Source organism: Talpa europaea (assembly GCF_964194135.1).
Source record: "Talpa europaea genome assembly, chromosome: 7".
NCBI classification, from domain to species: Eukaryota; Metazoa; Chordata; class Mammalia; order Eulipotyphla; family Talpidae; genus Talpa; species Talpa europaea.
In genome coordinates this window covers 3,158,111-3,175,264 of record NC_140074.1, presented here as the reverse complement: position 1 = coordinate 3,175,264, position 17,154 = coordinate 3,158,111, and the positions used below count along the sequence as shown (strand labels likewise).

Below are 17,154 nucleotides of genomic sequence, written 5' to 3'. Positions count from 1 at the left end.
CTGCCAACCCCTCTGCCCCGGGGCTGTGTCTCGCACCGGCCCCAGGCAGCAGCCCACGGCCTCTGCAGATCTGCCTGCTCTGAGCTCACGGTGAATTCCCGCTGTAACCACGCGTGGCCCTTTCCTGCCACAGGATGGCCTGCACACGCCGGCCTTCGCTCCTCTGCGGTGTTGAGTGCTGCACCTTTCTTCGGATGGGCATCTGGCTGTCCATTCGCCCATCCGTGGACCTGTAGGCTGTTTCCAGTATGTGACTGTTGCGCGTAGTGCTGCTGTGAACACGCGTGTGTCAGTCTTTGGGTGGGGGTGTATTCTCATTTCTCTGGGGCAGATTCCTAGGAGTAGGATTGCTGGGTCTTGTGTTCCACTTTTAAGAAACTGCCGTACTATTTTCTAGAGTAGCTGTACCATTTTACATTCCCACCAGCAACGTTTGAACCTTCTAGTCTCCCCCCATCCCAGCAGCACTTGGCTTTATCTGCTTTTGCTGATGATTGCATAGCTGTGTGAGTGGCTGTGAGGGCGTATCTCCTTATGAGTTTAGCTTCCATTTCTTGCCGAGCATCTGTTCATGTGCTGTTACCCACTTGTGTGACATGTCTTCTTGGGGATATGTCATGTGGGAGCTTTTACTCATTTTTTTAAAAGATTTCTTTTTATTTATTTATGTGTACAAGAACTGGGGTGCAGGCCAGAGGTGGGGGGGGTAGAGAGGATTCACCAGAGACAGAGTGGGGAGCAGAACAGGCAGGGGTACTGAAATCCACTGCTGAGGGAGCAGTGGGGAGACAGGAGAGGTCTGCTGCGCCATATGGGTCAGCCGGGGATCAGACTCATGGTGATCAGACTCATGCCACAGTGACTGGTGACAGCTTGATAGTGCTGAGACTTTAACCCCTTGTGCCAGTAGGGAGGCCCCTTTTACTCATTTTTTAGTTGGTTTGCATATTGTCTTATCAAGTGGTAAGAGTTTCTGTTCTGGATACATGTTCTTTAACAGATATAAGATAGAATATGTGTTTCTTTTTTTTCTTAAACCTTCATCACACCCATGCCAGATGTTGTGGAAAGGGAAAGGAACAGTTGATTTGGGGAGATTTCAGATTTATGCCTGTGGAAGCTGTTCATTTAGCATTATCACCCTGGAGCCTTAATGGCTGTTATAAAAGATGCAAAATCCCAGTGGTTTAAACAAGCTCAGTGTTGACTCCTCTCCCCTATTGCAGGCAGAGGTTGGCAGCCATAGGAGTGTGCGGGGACGCCACAGGGTCAAACACTTCCATCTTGTTCTTTTAAGATGTGGATTCTAGCTCAGGATCCAAATGGCCACTGTGCCTTCCAGCTATCCCGTCCCCCTGAAGCAGTGAGAGGGGCCATGCCCATTCCTTTTAAGAACCAGGCCCAGAAGGCCTACATTTCTGCTCACTCACTATTGAATTGGTCACATGGTAAAGCCTGGGTGCCAGAGAGGCTGGGAAATGTACTCTTTATGCGTGGGCAGAGTGTCCATCTAAAACTTAGGGGTTGAGAGTGAGAGAGAACAGAGGGAGGGTCCCCCATAACCAGTCTGTGTGGGATTCCCATTCATTTTTTTTTTAAAGATTGATTGATTGATTTATACAAGCACTGGGTACAGTCAGAAGCATGGGAGGGTGAGAGAATTCACCAGAGCCAGAGCGGGGAGCAGAGCAGGCAGAAGGACCGAAGTACACTGCTGAGGGGAGCAGCAGGCGGCAGGAGAGGTCTGCGCGCCATGGGGGACCCTCCTCCGGTGGCCGGGGAGCAGCCAGGGATCGAACCGGCGCTGCAGAGGCTGCGGGCAGCTTCGCAACCCAGCGCTCAAGCGCTGCGCCACCGGGGAGGTCCCCCATTCATTTTCAATCAAAGAAAGTCTAATTGATGTGAATTACTGGCCTAAACTTTGTTGAGGAGTTAATTTTACTGTCGTTTTAGAATTGCACCAGAACATTCTTTATGGTGAAGTGGCCATAAATAGGAACATTGCTTAGGAAATGTGAAAATAACCTAGGAATTAAATAGATTTGGGGGTTGCTGTACTGGATATGGATGTTATATTCATAAGATGATAGGAAAGAAGGCAGACGAGGGCAGCTTCTAGAAGGCCGGGTGCTCTTTGAAAGCAGAACTCTGTTTTATAACCTTTTCAAGTGGCTCTTTCCTTCAGACATCACTGCAGTGCCCTCAGTGACAGTTTCTCCAGCATTCGCCGTGGCCGCCGTGGTCTCCTTTCTTCTTGGGTTAACATGCCAGACCCTTGCTTTAGGAGGAGGAGCAGTCCTGTGTCATCTTGAGGTGCCATTGCTTCTCTGAGGACAATGGGGATTTCTAACAAGCAGGAAGAAATCTTCTGGATCCATTTGTCCTTTGTGTGTGTTTAAAAACCTTGACAACAAAACAAATTGGTACTGAATGTTTGCAAGAAACAAACATAACCCTCCTTTAGTGTTTCATTTCTAGGCTTTCAGCCTTGGCAACGATTACCAAGAGATCTGCTTCCTGGGTGCAGTTCTAGGCCACAGAGGGGCCCTCATACCAAGGGGTTTGTGCTTTCAGAGCCTGTTACAGCTGCCCCAGAGATAACTTGAATAAACACGGGCTCCTCCACGTACCCCCTAATCCCTGCTGGGGCTCATGCTGCGGGGAACTTCAGACAACTTGTTTTCTTTCCCTTCTCGCCCTTCTCCCCACTCTCCCCTCCAGCTGCCTTCCTCCCCACCCCCAAAGTAATGTGATCGCCTAGGCCTGGTCTGCTGCTTTCGCAGATTCTTTCAGTCTAAGAGAAGAGAGGAAAAAAATTAACCCCTGGTTTCCCAGTTCAAAGTTAACAAAACTATAAAAGCCAAGAGCAATGTGTTTGAAAGTAAAAGTAATACTCCTAGTTAGTAACCCATGCTGGGACTTCTCTTTGAGCAATTGTTTCTATGTAAAGTATGCTTAATTTGCATTATTAAAAAGATAATTGTTTGAAGCCTTTTTGTGATGTTGCTATTTTTGATTTGTTGATATCCTGGTCTTTATTTAGTATTCAGGTTAAAAACAAAACTATTCATAATTTAAAATAAGATTCTGTTGCATTTATTTCAAAAGTTAACCAAAAGAAAGGGACAAAGACAATTTGTGAAAACACTCAAAACCTCTTCAAATTGAATTTAAGCACTTGAAGTTTAATGAGACTATCCCACACTATTTTTGCTTAATAACATCTGTTTATAACTTAACTTTAAGGTACGGTGTCATAATTGGATTTGAGAACTCAGGGTTTGGTTGTTTGATTCTCCACCACCCGCAAAATTAAGATTTGAAACCTGTAGTTTACAATAAATTTTAGGTTTTTAACCTGGTGTCCTAAAACTGGCCTGACAGTTTTTAATTATAGGCACTTAGGGGGTAATATATAATGGAGGAAAATCTAACATGTTACTTGGAGATTTGGGTTTGTGGCTCTGCCACTAACTTGCTGCGCAAACCTTGGGCAAGTTATTTAACCTGTCTGTGCCTCAGTTGTCTCTCATCTGTAAAATGAGCAAAATAGATTCTGATTTAAAATGTTTACAGATTGAAGGACCTGTTGGTTGTTTTTTTTTTTCTTATTATATGATTTGAAAACATGTTTTTATCTCTATTCCCTCCCCAAGTTTTACTGATAAGACCATAAAGACAGGTATCAAAGTGAAAATGCATGAAAACCAAAAGATAAGTGAGTAAGAAAGATGAACACATTCTTAGAAAATGGAAGGCAGTCACAGTGGTATTAGATATAGCAGAATTGGGGAAGCAAAAGCTTAATTTCTTCTTTTTTAAAAAAATTTATTTATTTATGCATACAAGAACAGGGGTGCGGGCCAGAGGTGCCCAGGGTGGGGGTGAGAGGATTCACCAGAGATAGAGTGGACAACAGAACAGGCACATTGACTGAAATACACTGCTGAGGGGAGCAACTGGCGAGACGGGAGAGGTCTGCTGGGCTGTATGGGTCAGCTCTCTGTCAGGGGATCAAACCTGTACTGCATTGGCTACGGGTAGCTTCATAGTGCTGCGACTCAACCCCTTGCACCACCAGGGAGGCCCCTGTTTGCGTCTTAAGAACCGAGTGGGAGAACCAGAAATTAGAGGCAATGTTGTAGCTGGGTCTATAGCTACAACTGAAGAAATCAGTTGGAAGCCTATAAAGGAAGTGTTCAGACTTTTCACATCCTTCCTCAGCTTCCCTCCTCACCTACTTGACTGGAGGTGTCATATTGAGAACTTGCCCTATAAAGGCAATGGACCCAGGGGCATTTCCTCAGCATGGGTGCAGACAAGGCATGGGGCTGAAAACTGTAGGTGGGCAAGAACAGATTTTTTTTTTAATCTGCATACTGAACAGTGGGATTCTTTTTTTTTTTTTTAAAGATTTATTTGTTCATGCATACAAGAACCAGGGTATAGGCCAGATGTGTGGGAGGGTGAGAGGATTCACCAGAGACAAAGCAGGGTACAGAACAGGCAGCCTGACTGAAATATACTGCTGAGGGGAGTAGCGGGCAAGACAGGAGAGGAGATCGCCGGCCGGAATCTAACCCATGCTGCAGAGGCTGCAGACAACTTCACAGTGTTGCATTCAACCACCTGCGCCACCAAGGAGGCCCTGAACAGTGAGATCCTTAGCCCTCATCCCATCCCTGTGAGCCAGGGCCTTAACAGAGAAGTCATAGAAAGATTCTTTTCTGGGGGAAAAGGAAAAATTGAATGGCCCTGGAGAAAAGCCCCACCCATACCAACATTTGGGGATTCTCTTTATGATGGCTGTTTCAGGATAGAACTGCCAAAAAAAAAAAAAAGAGAGAGAATTTAGGAAACAGTAAATATACTACACTTGATCTTAGCCAAAAGGCCGAGAAGCGATTAGGAAACAGTAAATATCAGGAAAAATTTCAGAGCATAGTCACATGTATGTTTTCTAGAGCTAGAGCTCTGGATTAGCCCCCAAGTGCCTGGCATAATTAATACAGGAAAAAAGACTCACACTGAGCCATAGCATTGTGAAATGTCAGAACTCCAAAGGATTAGAAGATCCTAAAAACATCCAAAGAGAAAAGCAGGTCATATGTTCAGGATCAAGAATCAGAGTATGATTGTATTTCTAAACAATAATACTGAAAACTAGAAGATAGAGAAATACTTTCAAAGTTTAGTGGGAAAAAATTATTTTCAAGCTAGAATTCTATACCCAGCCAAACTATCCCAAACTTTGTCATGCACCCAGGGTGTTTGTTGTTGTTGTTGCTGTTTTTTAAGGACTCTATTGGAATTTTTTTTTAAGTTTCTTTTTTTAAATTTTATTTATACAAGAACCAGGGTACAGGCCAGATGTGCAGGAGGGTGAGAGGATTCACCAGAGACAGTGGGGAACAGAACAGGCAGATTGCTGGAAGCACACTGCTGAGGGGAGCAGCGGGCAAGACAGGAGAGGTCTGCTCGCCATGTGGGTTGCTCCGAGGCTGGTGGGGATCGAACCAGCACTGCAGATGCTGCAGACAGCTTCACAGTGCTCCACTCAACTGCCCGCACCACCAGGGAGGCCCTCTATTGGAATTTTATTCCAGCAAAACAAGGATGTAAGAAAGTAAATAGAACCAATATTTAGAGTTTGGCAAAATACTCTTAGGTATTTGACAGATCTTTGAAATATTGGAGGAGGGAATAGTAATTGGTTTATATAGAAGACAAATCAAATGAATAAAATCAAGGCAATATTTGCAAGATAAAGTTATATAATAAAGGAAATATCATAGTATGTTATTGTCAGAGCAGTGAACAATATTTACATCATAATAATGTAAATACCATTAGTGTGACTAAAAGTTGTGATTTTTTTTCTACTGTTTAAGGAGGTTGGAGGAGATGATAGTCTTATAGCTGTAGTTAGCAGAAGATGTGGAAAACTGATGAATCCAGAAGCAACAATATGAGGATGTTAGAAATCTGAAGGAGGCTGCTTCTGGGGAAACAAACCAGGTTGTGGAATTGGGGACTGCTGTTTTTATTACAAGAGTTTGATTTTTAATCATGTGTGTATATTATTTTGATTGAAAATAAAAATTAGTGAAAATAAAATGGGCATATTAATAATACCCATTTCCTCCTGGAGAAAAATTGTCTACTAGTTATGTTTGGCTTATTAATTATAAAAATGTATTAGAGTTTTGCTGTAATGAGATTTTCTGGAAAGTGGATTTACTTTAAGGCAGCCCCCCCCCCCAACTGTAAGTCTGGAAATAACAAGAGGATTAACAAATAGCATAATCTGAAAGACAATTGTGTGTTCAGCCTGTACATCCAGTCCTGGGTTTGAAGCAGGCCCCACTAAAGATGTGGGGTGTGGAGCTGGTGTTTGCCACAAAGCTGTGGTTGCAAAACCTTGGCTTTAGGATTAAAGTTAGGACTCTGTGTGACATTTGAACCTTAGTTGCTACCCCTACCCCATAGCTAGTATTTCTTTCCTTTAATAAAATAAATTGATTTCCTTGGAAAATCTCCAGACTGCTTTCATTCCCTCAGACTGCTTTCTGGAATCATTTTCACATATCACTTTTGTTAATTTTAGCTCTTGACTTAGTCCCAGTAAGTCTTGGGCAGGAACACGAACCATCACCTGATATAGAGTCTTCTCTTTTGGAAATCACACTTGCTACTGTTTATTGAGCAACTTCTATCATTACCTTTTGTCTAATCTTCATAGCCCTCCAAGAAAGCTACTTTTACTCCCACCCACCCAGTTTTACATGTGAGGCTCCGAGAGGGGAAGTTGCTTGTCCAAGCCACCACAGTTAGTGGCAAATCTGAGTTTTGGAACCAGGTTGCCTGTATTGTAGCTAGCCTCCTCGCCTTGCTTCCCCTCTTTCCCCAGTTTGCCCCACCCAGAGTCACCAGGCCTGTGTGACACTTGACCAACAAGTAGTATCATCCTACTGGAAATTTCTGAGACTTAAAGAGGCATGCGTGTCCTTTTACAGCAGCAAAAATAGGTCAATGTGGCCATTTACTAAGCTGTGTTCTCCTGCATTTGGGTGCACACTGGGCCCCCAGCTCTCACCAGACTGTGTTTGCAGCAGAGAAAGTGGGCTTTGTGGGCATGAACACGTGGAATAGCATGCCCATCCCCAAGGGCTTTGCTCCTCCCCTCTGGCTTTGCTCGTGTGATCCACCTTTCGCTTAAATTGCAAATTACGTATTTTGGAAAGTTCGAGTACTTTGGACTTGACTACTTCCGAGATATGTGAACTTGAATACCAACCTCCCCCTCAGTTTTCTTATCTGTGAAATGGATTTAAACCACACAAAGTTCATGGGGTTGTTGTGAGGCTTGAGGTAGGTGCCCGGCACATCTTTGGTGCCGTTAAAATTCAATTCCTTTCCCAAGCTGAATGCAGCTCAGCAAACAGTAGCTCATAGTTTTTCCCATTTCTTTGTTTTTTTTTAAAGTTAATGACTTAAGGTTGAAGGTTGCTTAGAAGGAGTACTTCCTGGACTTTTTGTCATTCTAGTAAGAAAATTAAGTCCCTCCTTTATTTGCCATCACAGAGTCTCACAAGCCTCGGTGTGGTTGTGTAGACTTCAGCCTTGTTTTCAACATTTGTTGCTGCTAATTCAGTGTTCTGCCAGACCTGTTGATGCAGAGTTTTATAACATTTTTTAAAGATTTGGACACAGTTTATGAGCATTAGTCATTTTAAGAGGATGTAAGAGGAGAAGGTCATTTCAGACTCAAGATAGACTATTAGTAATAATCATCAGCTTTTAAAAACAAAGTTACCTCCCGATATGAAGTACATACATGCAAATAGATTTCTGGGCCTGTATTAACTGATAGTATCCATGCTTATGGTTAGAAATGCAAGAAATGCCCAGTAATGTGTAATTCTTGACACTAAGCTGCCAGTACACATACTACCCTGCTACATAACAACAGTTAGCCCCACGCCCTTTGCCTTTCCAGAATCGCACCAACACAGGCATCGCATTTTCAGCTTGTTTGTACCGGTGGCGTTTTTTGGATTTTATTTTTGGCATTACACTCGGAGGTGGAGAGAGTCGAGCCAACACTAAATAAATCAGCAGTCATGACACACTGTCTCTCTGCCAGCAGCAGTGCTCCCAGATTCCAGAGAGCACCCACAACCCTTGCACTTGTCTCCCATGACCAGGTTCCCTGCGCCACCCTCCCTGACCTGCTTTCTTGGGTGCTCATGAAACCTGACCTAGTACCATGACACTAACTGTAGGTCCCTCAGCTACAGGAAAAACACATTTTGTGCATGGATCAGAATTTGGCAGAACACTTGTGAAAAGTTAATGACCCCTGGCTGAGAATCCCTGTGACATACGCTACTCACATCCAGTCCAATCTTGAATTTTTATGTGCTATTTTTGGGAGACCTAAGCAAAGATCTTGTTACTTAGCCATTCCTGGTATACTGAAGAAACCCGGGATTTTGTCCTTACAGGATAGGCTGGAAATTACAACGTTTGAGTCCAGCGTGGCTTCTGGGGCTGATCACTGGGTCTCAACCCAGGCTTCCTCTGAAAGCCTTCCACATGACCCCCTTAGTCACTTAACCGAAGAGCACATCTGCAAAGCGCTAATCGACTTGGAATTTATTCCAGGTTGGAGGGGCCTGCATAAGCCACTGGTCAGGAGGAGCCTGATGGTCTTGGGGCCAGACCCACCTGGGTGAGCCCAGCACTGCCTGTTCAGCTATTAGGGCCTTGGGCAAGGTGCTTGACTTCCCTCAACTTAAGGGTAATAATCCCATTTTCCTCATAGTGCAAATACACTGCTGTCAGGTAGGGAGCTGGCTTCTCACAAGGCTGACAAGTGTGAGATCTGCACACACTGAGCTGCATTGTTCAGGGGCTCCAGAGGGAAGAAAGTAACTGTCTCCCTGTTGCAATTTAGTTAACTGACACTATTGATTAAATAAATTGTGTTTCCTATTGTTATTGAAATGTATCTGATTTTTATTAAATTATCTGGTATGGGTAGGTTCCCCATTGCGTCCCACAGATCTGGACTTCTGGTTTCGTGCCAAGTAACACATTATTGTGATTATTGTTATTTTAACATGTTACAGCATTGTCTGTTTCACTCATAACCGTAGCTGTAAAAAGATTTGCGCCCAACACAGCAGTGAAATGGGTTTTGAACAACCCCCGGGGAAGGGGGCACGTTTTCTGCGGAAGAAAAGGACGCCAAGGGGGAGATGCAGGCCCTGCCTCTGGAGCCGCCGCGGACACTGAATTCCCTTCGCGTGGACTCGGGCATCTGACCTTGGGCGTCTCTCCTGCCCCAGCCCCGCGGGGCGGGATGTGGGGTTCGACCAAGGTGCTGCATACCTGTGCGCCGTCCCGTGGGCTTCACGCGCCGGCTGTTCGTCCTCCTACACCCCTCGAGCTAGCTCCCCCAGAGTGAGCTCGCGGAGCAGACGAGCCACCCGGACTGGCAATTCCCGAGGAATGTGCATTATTCACCAAGTTCTCCGGCCCAGAGCTCGCCGGCGCCACGCACGTGCGGGCGGGGCGGGGGGCTCGGCCCGGGGTGCGGCGCGTTTCCGAGGCCGCCGCGGCCCCGCCAGCCAGGGCCGCCCGCGCCGCCCGCGCCTCCTCGGGGTGTGGGGCCGCGCGCCCCGGCGCCAGGAGCCGCGAGCCGCGTCCCCGCGGGGCTCCGGGGCGGGCGGGGCGGGGCGGCGCCGAGCGGGTTAAGGCGGCGGGGGCGGGCCTCGCGGGCCGGGCCGGGCCCTTTGTTAACCGGCGCGCCCGGAGCGGGACGGAGACGCGGCGGGGCGGGCGCGGGCGGCATGGCGGGGCCGCGGGGGCGCGGGACGGCGCGCGGGGCCAGCGGGGCGGGCCGGGCCTGAGCGGGCCGCGGAGCGAGGGGGGCCGGCCCGACGCCGCCGGCGCGCGAAGATGCTGGAGATCTGCCTGAAGCTGGTGGGCTGCAAGTCCAAGAAGGGGCTCTCCTCGTCCTCCAGCTGCTACCTGGAAGGTGAGCGCCCGCCGCGGCCGCCGCCGGGTCTGCCCGGGCCTGGCCGGCGCCCCCGCCCGCGGGAACCCACGTCCGCCCGCGGGCGCGGCCCCACCGCGGGGCGCCCCGAGAAACTTGGCGAAAGCGCCCCCGCGGGCCTCCGGGGCCTGCGCCCACGCGTGGGGCGTCCACGTTGCGCGGGAAGTGGGGGTTAGAAAGGGCCCCGTGGTTGTGAACGTGATTTCCGTGGAGCGTCCGCACAAAGGGCCGCGGCTCTACCATGTATGGACAGTTTCGCGCTCCCGGCCCCTCCACCATCTTCCCTGCGCGCCGCGGAGCGGCCAGGCCTGGGGCGGGCTCCGTGGGAGCAAGGGCGGGCGCGGCTCCTCGGCAGGCCTTTCCGGCGAGCCTGGCAGGGTCGGGGCGGGAGGGGGCCCGCGCGCCCCTGGGCCAAGCCGCGGGGAGGCCCGCGCCTGGGCTCGCCCTGCGCGCCTCTTCCCGGGCCTCTTCCCCGGCGGCAGTGTTTTCTTCCTGTTACTTGTCTTTCGTTTTTTGTCCTAATAAGGGGACAGCTGAAGGGAAGGAAAAAGCAAATTGAGGATGCGGGGTCCTCCTCCTGCAGCGTCAAGATGGGTCTGAAGTTGGTCCGACGTGCGGTCTGGTCACCCCAGGTTGTTGCCTTCATCAGAAAGGCCGGGGCCTCTGGAGGCCCAGGGGCCCCGCGCCTGCGGTTGCGTTCTGTTCATCCAGAATCCAGGCTGGGACAGGACGGCGGCGCTCGCTGTGAGCGAGGACCCTGCTGTGGAGCCCTCCGGGGCCATGTGGGCTTCATGGAGAAGGACGTGGGCCTCCTTGGTGGCTCACCCCGTTTTTGCTTTCCTTCCATCTTTGTTTTTCCCCATCTTTTGACCTGAGGACCCACCTGGAGTGAACACGGGTGATACAGGTGAACCCCAAGCTGTGTCTATGCGGGCCCCCTTCCCTCTATGGGATTTCCGGCCTTGGCAGCAGGAAGAGATGGTTTATTTGCCCCTAAAAGTTGGCATCTGAGCAGGCAAAACCCACTTCAGTTAATACCTCAATTATTTTTCTAGATGCTCAAAATTCTGAGGGCATTCTCGTTTACATCTGTGACGAGTTAGTGTTAGGCCTTAGCATCTCCATTTTGCAGATGACTGCCCCCCCCCCCCAGTGGATGAATGGACTTTTGTAACCGCCTGGAGGAAAGTTTAGGTCACTGCAAAGCTGTGACAGGGTTTTGTTTTCCTGGGGACACACTGGAGATTGGTGCTTGTACCTGGCTGGTTTAATTGTTGGGGGGTGGGGGGCTCCAAGTGTCTTATTCCAGCAGGTCTCAAAATAATGCTGACTCAGATCTCAAAGAAAACAGTTCTGGAGCAGCAGCTGCCTGGGGTCAGGGCAGCACCCAGGAAGGTGTCTCCCTGGATTCCTTCCTGTGAGTGTGCTCTCCTTATTTCTTCGTTACGTTTAATTAGAGTAAGTAAACGCAATCCTTGTTTTGTAGTTGAGAGAAGTTAGGGCGTCCTTAGCTCAGCCATCGTTTAAAAATTGGACGTGCTCTTAGTTCTTGGGGGAAACAGTTGCGACATCTGGATAAGCAATCCAGCCTTTCTGTTTTCACTGACATCCTAAATCAATCAATCAGTGTTTATTGACACCCACTTGGGGCCCAGGCTTCTCAGGTCACGGAGAGAATTGAATGTGGTCAGAGTTTCCATTGTTCTGTCTCAGAAGGTTGAATTGTGCCTTGCTGGCCTGGGGCCATCCCTTACAGGCTCTGAGTGGGGCTTTGAGTGGGACGGTTGAGACTCCATCTGACTTAATTCACTTATTTCCCATGATGGCTGTGTGGTTAATGCCGTTTATAGATGAGGAAACTGAAAGGTTAAGATCTTGTCTGGGGTCCCAGAGCCAGCAAGTGGGGTGCTGGGATTTGACCCCAGCAGTCCTGCCTGGAGAGGCCTGTTTCAGCCACCCTGGGCCTCGCTGACTGACTGAGCCCTGGGGACCCCTGTGGGTGTGATGCGCTATCTTCAGAACTGCTGGTGCCTGGAGGAAGGAAGGGTGATTTTCTTTCTCTTTAGAAACCTAATGATGGGGCCTCCCTGGTGGCTGCAGTGGTTGAGCGCTGGGCAGCCCGTAGCCTCTGCAGCTCCGGTTCGATCCCCAGACGCAGGGCGAGGGTCCTACATGGCACGCAGACCTCTCCTGCCGTGCCCGCTGCTCCCCTCAGCAGTGTCCTTCGGTCCTTCTGCCTGTTCTGCTCCCTGCTCTGGCTCTGGTGAATTCTCTCACCCTCCGTGCTTCTTCTAACTGTACCCAGTGCTTGTATAAATAAATAAATAAATCTTAAGGGAAAAAAAAAGAAAACTAATAATGGTAAAAATCATTACTAGTGTGGAGTTAAAATTTGTCATGTATCTGAAATAGCTGTGAATGATAAAAGATTCTAGAAGAGTAGTTAGGGGAAAGTAATTCTGTCTCCTCTTCAGTTTCCCTACCCAGAGGGAGTCACTCGGGAGACTGCGTGCCCTTGTAGAAATAGTGAATGCGGGGGAGCTTTTATAGCTGTTGAAGTTTGTGCTCCCACTTTGTGGAAATGTGTGTTTACAGCAGTATCTCTTCACCGTGACCACATTCAGCTTTATATATAATCTCGGGTCCACTTCAAACACGGGGTTTCTGGTTCCTTCTTCCTAGAGAGATCTGAAAGGGAACTCGAGCAGCAGCCATCCTTTTCCCGCTTTGCGTGTGCGCGTGTGAATCACGTGTGCGGTTGTTGCACGTGGACAAGTTAGTTTTGTCTTGGGGAACCAAACACTGATGTCCGTGAAATGAACTTTTCTGGAACTTGCACAATTTATTTTAAGACCCTGTTTTTAAAGGCTTCTTTTCAGCACTTAACCGTCTGGCAAATGCTGTACGTGGTGCCAGAGTCAGAGACACGTTTAGAATGTGAGCTTCAGAGCAACGTCCGCTCTCTAAATACTCTTATGAGGGTACCATGGGCTCCCCTGGCTTAGTAACAACATCTGAGGTGCTTTCTGGGACCCAATAGAAAGCCTGTCCTGGGCCTTCCCTGGTGGCGCAGCGGTTGAGCGCTGGGCTGCGAAGCTGCCCACAGCCTCTGCAGCGCCGGTTCCATCCCCCGCTGAGCGTCCCACATGGCGCTCAGACCTCTCCTGCCGCGCCCGCTGCTCCCCTCAACAGTGTATTTCGTTAGTCTGCCTGTTCTGCTCCCCACTCTGTCCCTGGTGAATTCTCTCACCCTCGCGTGCTTCTGACTGTACCCAGTGCTTGTATAGATAAATAAATAAATCTTTAAAAAACTTTTTTTTTTTTTATAGAGGCATGTTTTTATTTATTTATTATATTTGTTTGTTTGTTTTGTTTATACATGCGCTGGGTACAGTCAGAAGCGCGGGAGGGTGAGAGAATTCACCAGAGCCAGAGCGGGGAGCAGAGCAGGCAGAAGGACCGAAGTACACTGCTGAGGGGAGCAGCGGGTGGCAGGAGAGGTCTGCGCACCATGTGGGATCCTCCTCCGGTGGCCGGGGAGCAGCCGGGGATCGAACCGGCGCCGCAGAGGCCGCAGGCAGCTTCGCAACCCAGCGCTCAACCGCTGCGCCACCGGGGAGGCCCTAAATAAATAAATCTTTAAATTAAAAAAAAAAAAAGGAACTTGACCTCCTTCAGCTTTAGTTTCCATGTCTCTAAGACAGTCCTGACTTCTGCATGGGGCCCACCTCAGAAGACTGTTAAGAACCGCGAGGTGACTTAGGTGAAAGTTTTGAAACCAAGAGAGCACTCAGTGTTTGTGTTTATACCTCCGGGCGGGCCTTTGGGAGTGTCGTAAAGTCCAGCCATGTGTGACGAGGGTATTGCTGAGCCCCCTTCTCCCTGAGGCGTGCCAGCCTGAACCCCACGCCCACAGGCTGCTGCGCCCTTGGACAGGTAGCTCCGTGAGTCCGGTGCTGTCATTTCTAGGGCCCTGAGCCAGAATTCCACAGGTTAACTGTTGCGATTTTAAACTAGTGCTTTGCAGTCTGAAATGTTGCTGCTGCCCCCTACTCTAATGGCTGAAGTGATGATAGAATTGAGCCAAACCATCCTAGCTTTTCTTGCTGTTCTGGAAACTTTTGTTTCCAAGTCTGCCTTGATGTATACAATGAATACTTCCTGTCCTTGGTTTTAAGCAAAAGGTATCTTCCCTTCCTCTGGCCTCTCTTACCCAGTGGTGACTATTTTCATTGTGGAAGGAAAACTCCCATTGGCTCAAGGTGGACATTTTATTTCTCTCCAGAGGCAGTGTATCTACAGCCCCAACATGTGAAAACTGAAAATCTCACACTACCCGCTACCTTATTGTAAAATCAAGTTGGAATTTCTCCAGTGTGATCACTGATCTGAAATAGAAACAGGAAAAGACATCAGTGGATAGATTTTTTTAAATGTGCAGCAAGATGGAGCAGCATGGCAGTGGCAAGCAGTGGCCCGCTGTGAGGCTGAAACTGAAGAGAGGGACTGAGACATTCTCGTCACAGGGAAAGGTGTGACCTTGAAGTGATGGGCGTTAGCTGTGCGCGCTGTGATCAGTTGCAGGTGCCCACAAGTCATTGTGCTGAGCACTTGAAACTTGCAGTGTCACGTGTCACATGTAATTACATCTTGATTAAACGGGACTATTTAAAAATATAAGAACTACTGAACATACATCATTTATTATAGAATTAAGTTAAAATCAAGAACTAAAGCTCAAATGGGCCAATGAAAGAACTTAACCTTTTCTCTGTAATGGTGGATCATAATATAAAATAAATTCTTCGGTTAGTTTTTTAATGGAACAGTTTTAACCTGCAGCAGAGGCACATCGTGTAACAAACCCCCTTGTGCTCATCACCCAACCCTAACAACGGTCAGTCTTGTTTCCTTGCCTAGTAAAGTGATCTTCCGAAGCTGTTGGAAAGAATAGCTCACTGGGTTCTTACTTTTGAGAATGTAGTTTTGTCCTTAGATGATGAGGGTTGTAACTCTCAGAAATTGGTTTTCAAATCTTTTCTTGACCCACATCCTAGATCTTCTGCCTTACTGTGTTGCGTGCTGGTGATAGGAGACGGAAGAAGGGCACTAGAGGAGCAAGAGGAGAGCCAGGCGGGGTCTGGAGAGGTCAGGAAACTCTCCTGCTTGGTGTTGAGCAAAATCTATCTGTCCGGGAAGACAGAGGACAGGGAGGATAGCCAGAGCGGAGGGAGCAGAAGATCCAGAAGAAGCAGCAGCGCCATCGTGGGGCAGACGCAGAGCAGGAGCCCAGTAAGGGAGATCAGACCCAACTGGAGGGAGGAGAGGCCCTGAGCATCTCCGCCCACATGCCAGGACAGCAGAGTCTGCTTAACCAGGCTGCGGGGGTTCCAAGCAGAGGAATTGGGGTTCTCAGCAGTGGAATTGCTGGCACAGAGCTGGCACTCAGCGAGGCTGGGAGAGTATTAGCTGTTACTTCGCCGCCTGCAGCTGCACCCACTTCAGCCTGCTCACCTTAAATTCACTCTCAGACCTGCCCCTTGTCCGTCCTGCCAGTCCTGAAATTTCGCCGCGATCCTTGTGCACTAGTACTTTCACACGGACCGTGCATGACATTGGCCGTTGCTTTTTAGAGCCAACCACCGCCCCCTTTTTTTATTTTTTGTTTTATTTTTTAAAATTATTTTCTTTTTTTTAGATTTATTTATTTATTTATGCAAGCACCGGGTACAGTCAGAAGCACGGGAGGGTGAGAGAATTCACCAGAGCCAGAGCGGGGAGCAGAGCAGGCAGAAGGACCGAAGTACACTGCTGAGGGGAGCAGCGGGCGGCAGGAGAGGTCTGCGCGCCATGTGGGACCCTCCTCCGGTGGCCGGGGATCGAACCGGCTCTGCAGAGGCCGCGGGCAGCTTCACAACCCAGTGCGCAACCGCTGCGCCACCAGGGAGGCTCCACCCCCTTTTTTTAAAACTCGGATCAGCGAGGGCAATAATAACGGCTAAGAGACTTTCTGGGGAAACTGCCCACCCCTTCACTTCAGCGGCCCTGGTCTAAACTGACCCAGGGCTGGTGGTGACACTGGAAAGGAGCGCAGGAAATGCGGAGTGAGGGCTTCCAAACCCTCCCGGGCCTGGGCCTGGGCCTGCAAGGGCGGCTTTCGGTGAGTGACAGAAGAAAGGTGCTCCTATGGCAGCGGCTCCCCAAGGCAGGGAGGGGGGCTCAGCACGGGGCAGATGGGGGGCCCCCCTCCCCCCACAGTCCCATTCACTCCTCCCGCAGACAGTGGTGGAGGCTGTGGAACCCGCCGTGCTGCGAGGTAGCGAGGTAGAGGGCTCGGAGACCGGCAAGCCCTGTTTTCCTTTGAAAGCAGAGAAGTGTACGTTCACGTTCCTCCTGTTGCAGGGTCTGGGAGACGGTTTACCTTCCATTAAGACAAAAAACTGTTGCATTTCCTAGATCTTCATGGTTTCCCAGTCAGGTCGCACTTGCTTGTCATCTGTACTGTGTCTTTTCTCCGTCCTGTTCCAGACGTGGGGATTGGGGCGCTCCAGGCACGTCTGCTGCTTCACTGTGCCGAGGGTGGGTTGTGCACCTGGGCGCCATCTGGAGCAGGGGCTGGGCCTGAGAGAAGAGCACTGTCTGCCCCAGGGGAGCTGCCTCTGCCCCCCGGGAGCTGCTGTGTCTGTGCAGCAGCAAGGGAAGGGATGGAGGCACCCGCATCTCACCCTTAGCAGCCTGCGCTGAAGCCCCTGGACGGCCCTCCAGGCCCACACCGTTGTGGCCCTGTTGTGAGGCTGGGAAAGGAGCGTCTTCAAGACTGTTAGGCTGAGGTGCGAACAGGGCTGTTGCCCAAGGCCAGCGCATGCCCCAGTGGGCAGTTCCTATGCAGGGTGGTCCTAGAGATGCCAGGTCCTTGTGTGGAAAAGCAGCTGATGGGGGCAAGGCAGGCAGAGAAGGGAAGTCCAGTCAGGTTTACTAGAGGTAGAGAGGTCAGGGAGAAGAGGAGGCTGGGAAGGTTGGGTTCCAGGGGGACCAGATCACACCTGTCAGGGTACACACGGAGTGGAGGGCAGGCCAGGGTTTGGGGAGGC

General features: G+C 49.5%; 1 protein-coding gene across 2 annotated transcripts in view; it reads left to right on the top strand.

The window, feature by feature from the left end:
• Positions 1-17,154, top strand: part of ABL1 (ABL proto-oncogene 1, non-receptor tyrosine kinase) — a gene marked incomplete at both ends in the record, with an annotated part of 98,788 nt that overhangs the window by 52,754 nt on the left and 28,880 nt on the right. The window contains one exon of one of the 2 annotated variants that reach the window (XM_084238430.1): positions 9,967-10,045. The exons of the other annotated variant lie outside the window; for it this stretch is intronic. Coding sequence (XP_084094556.1) covers positions 9,967-10,045 — 79 coding nt within the window. Of the gene's footprint in view, positions 1-9,966; positions 10,046-17,154 lie in introns of those variants that run through there. 2 annotated transcript variants of the gene reach the window in all.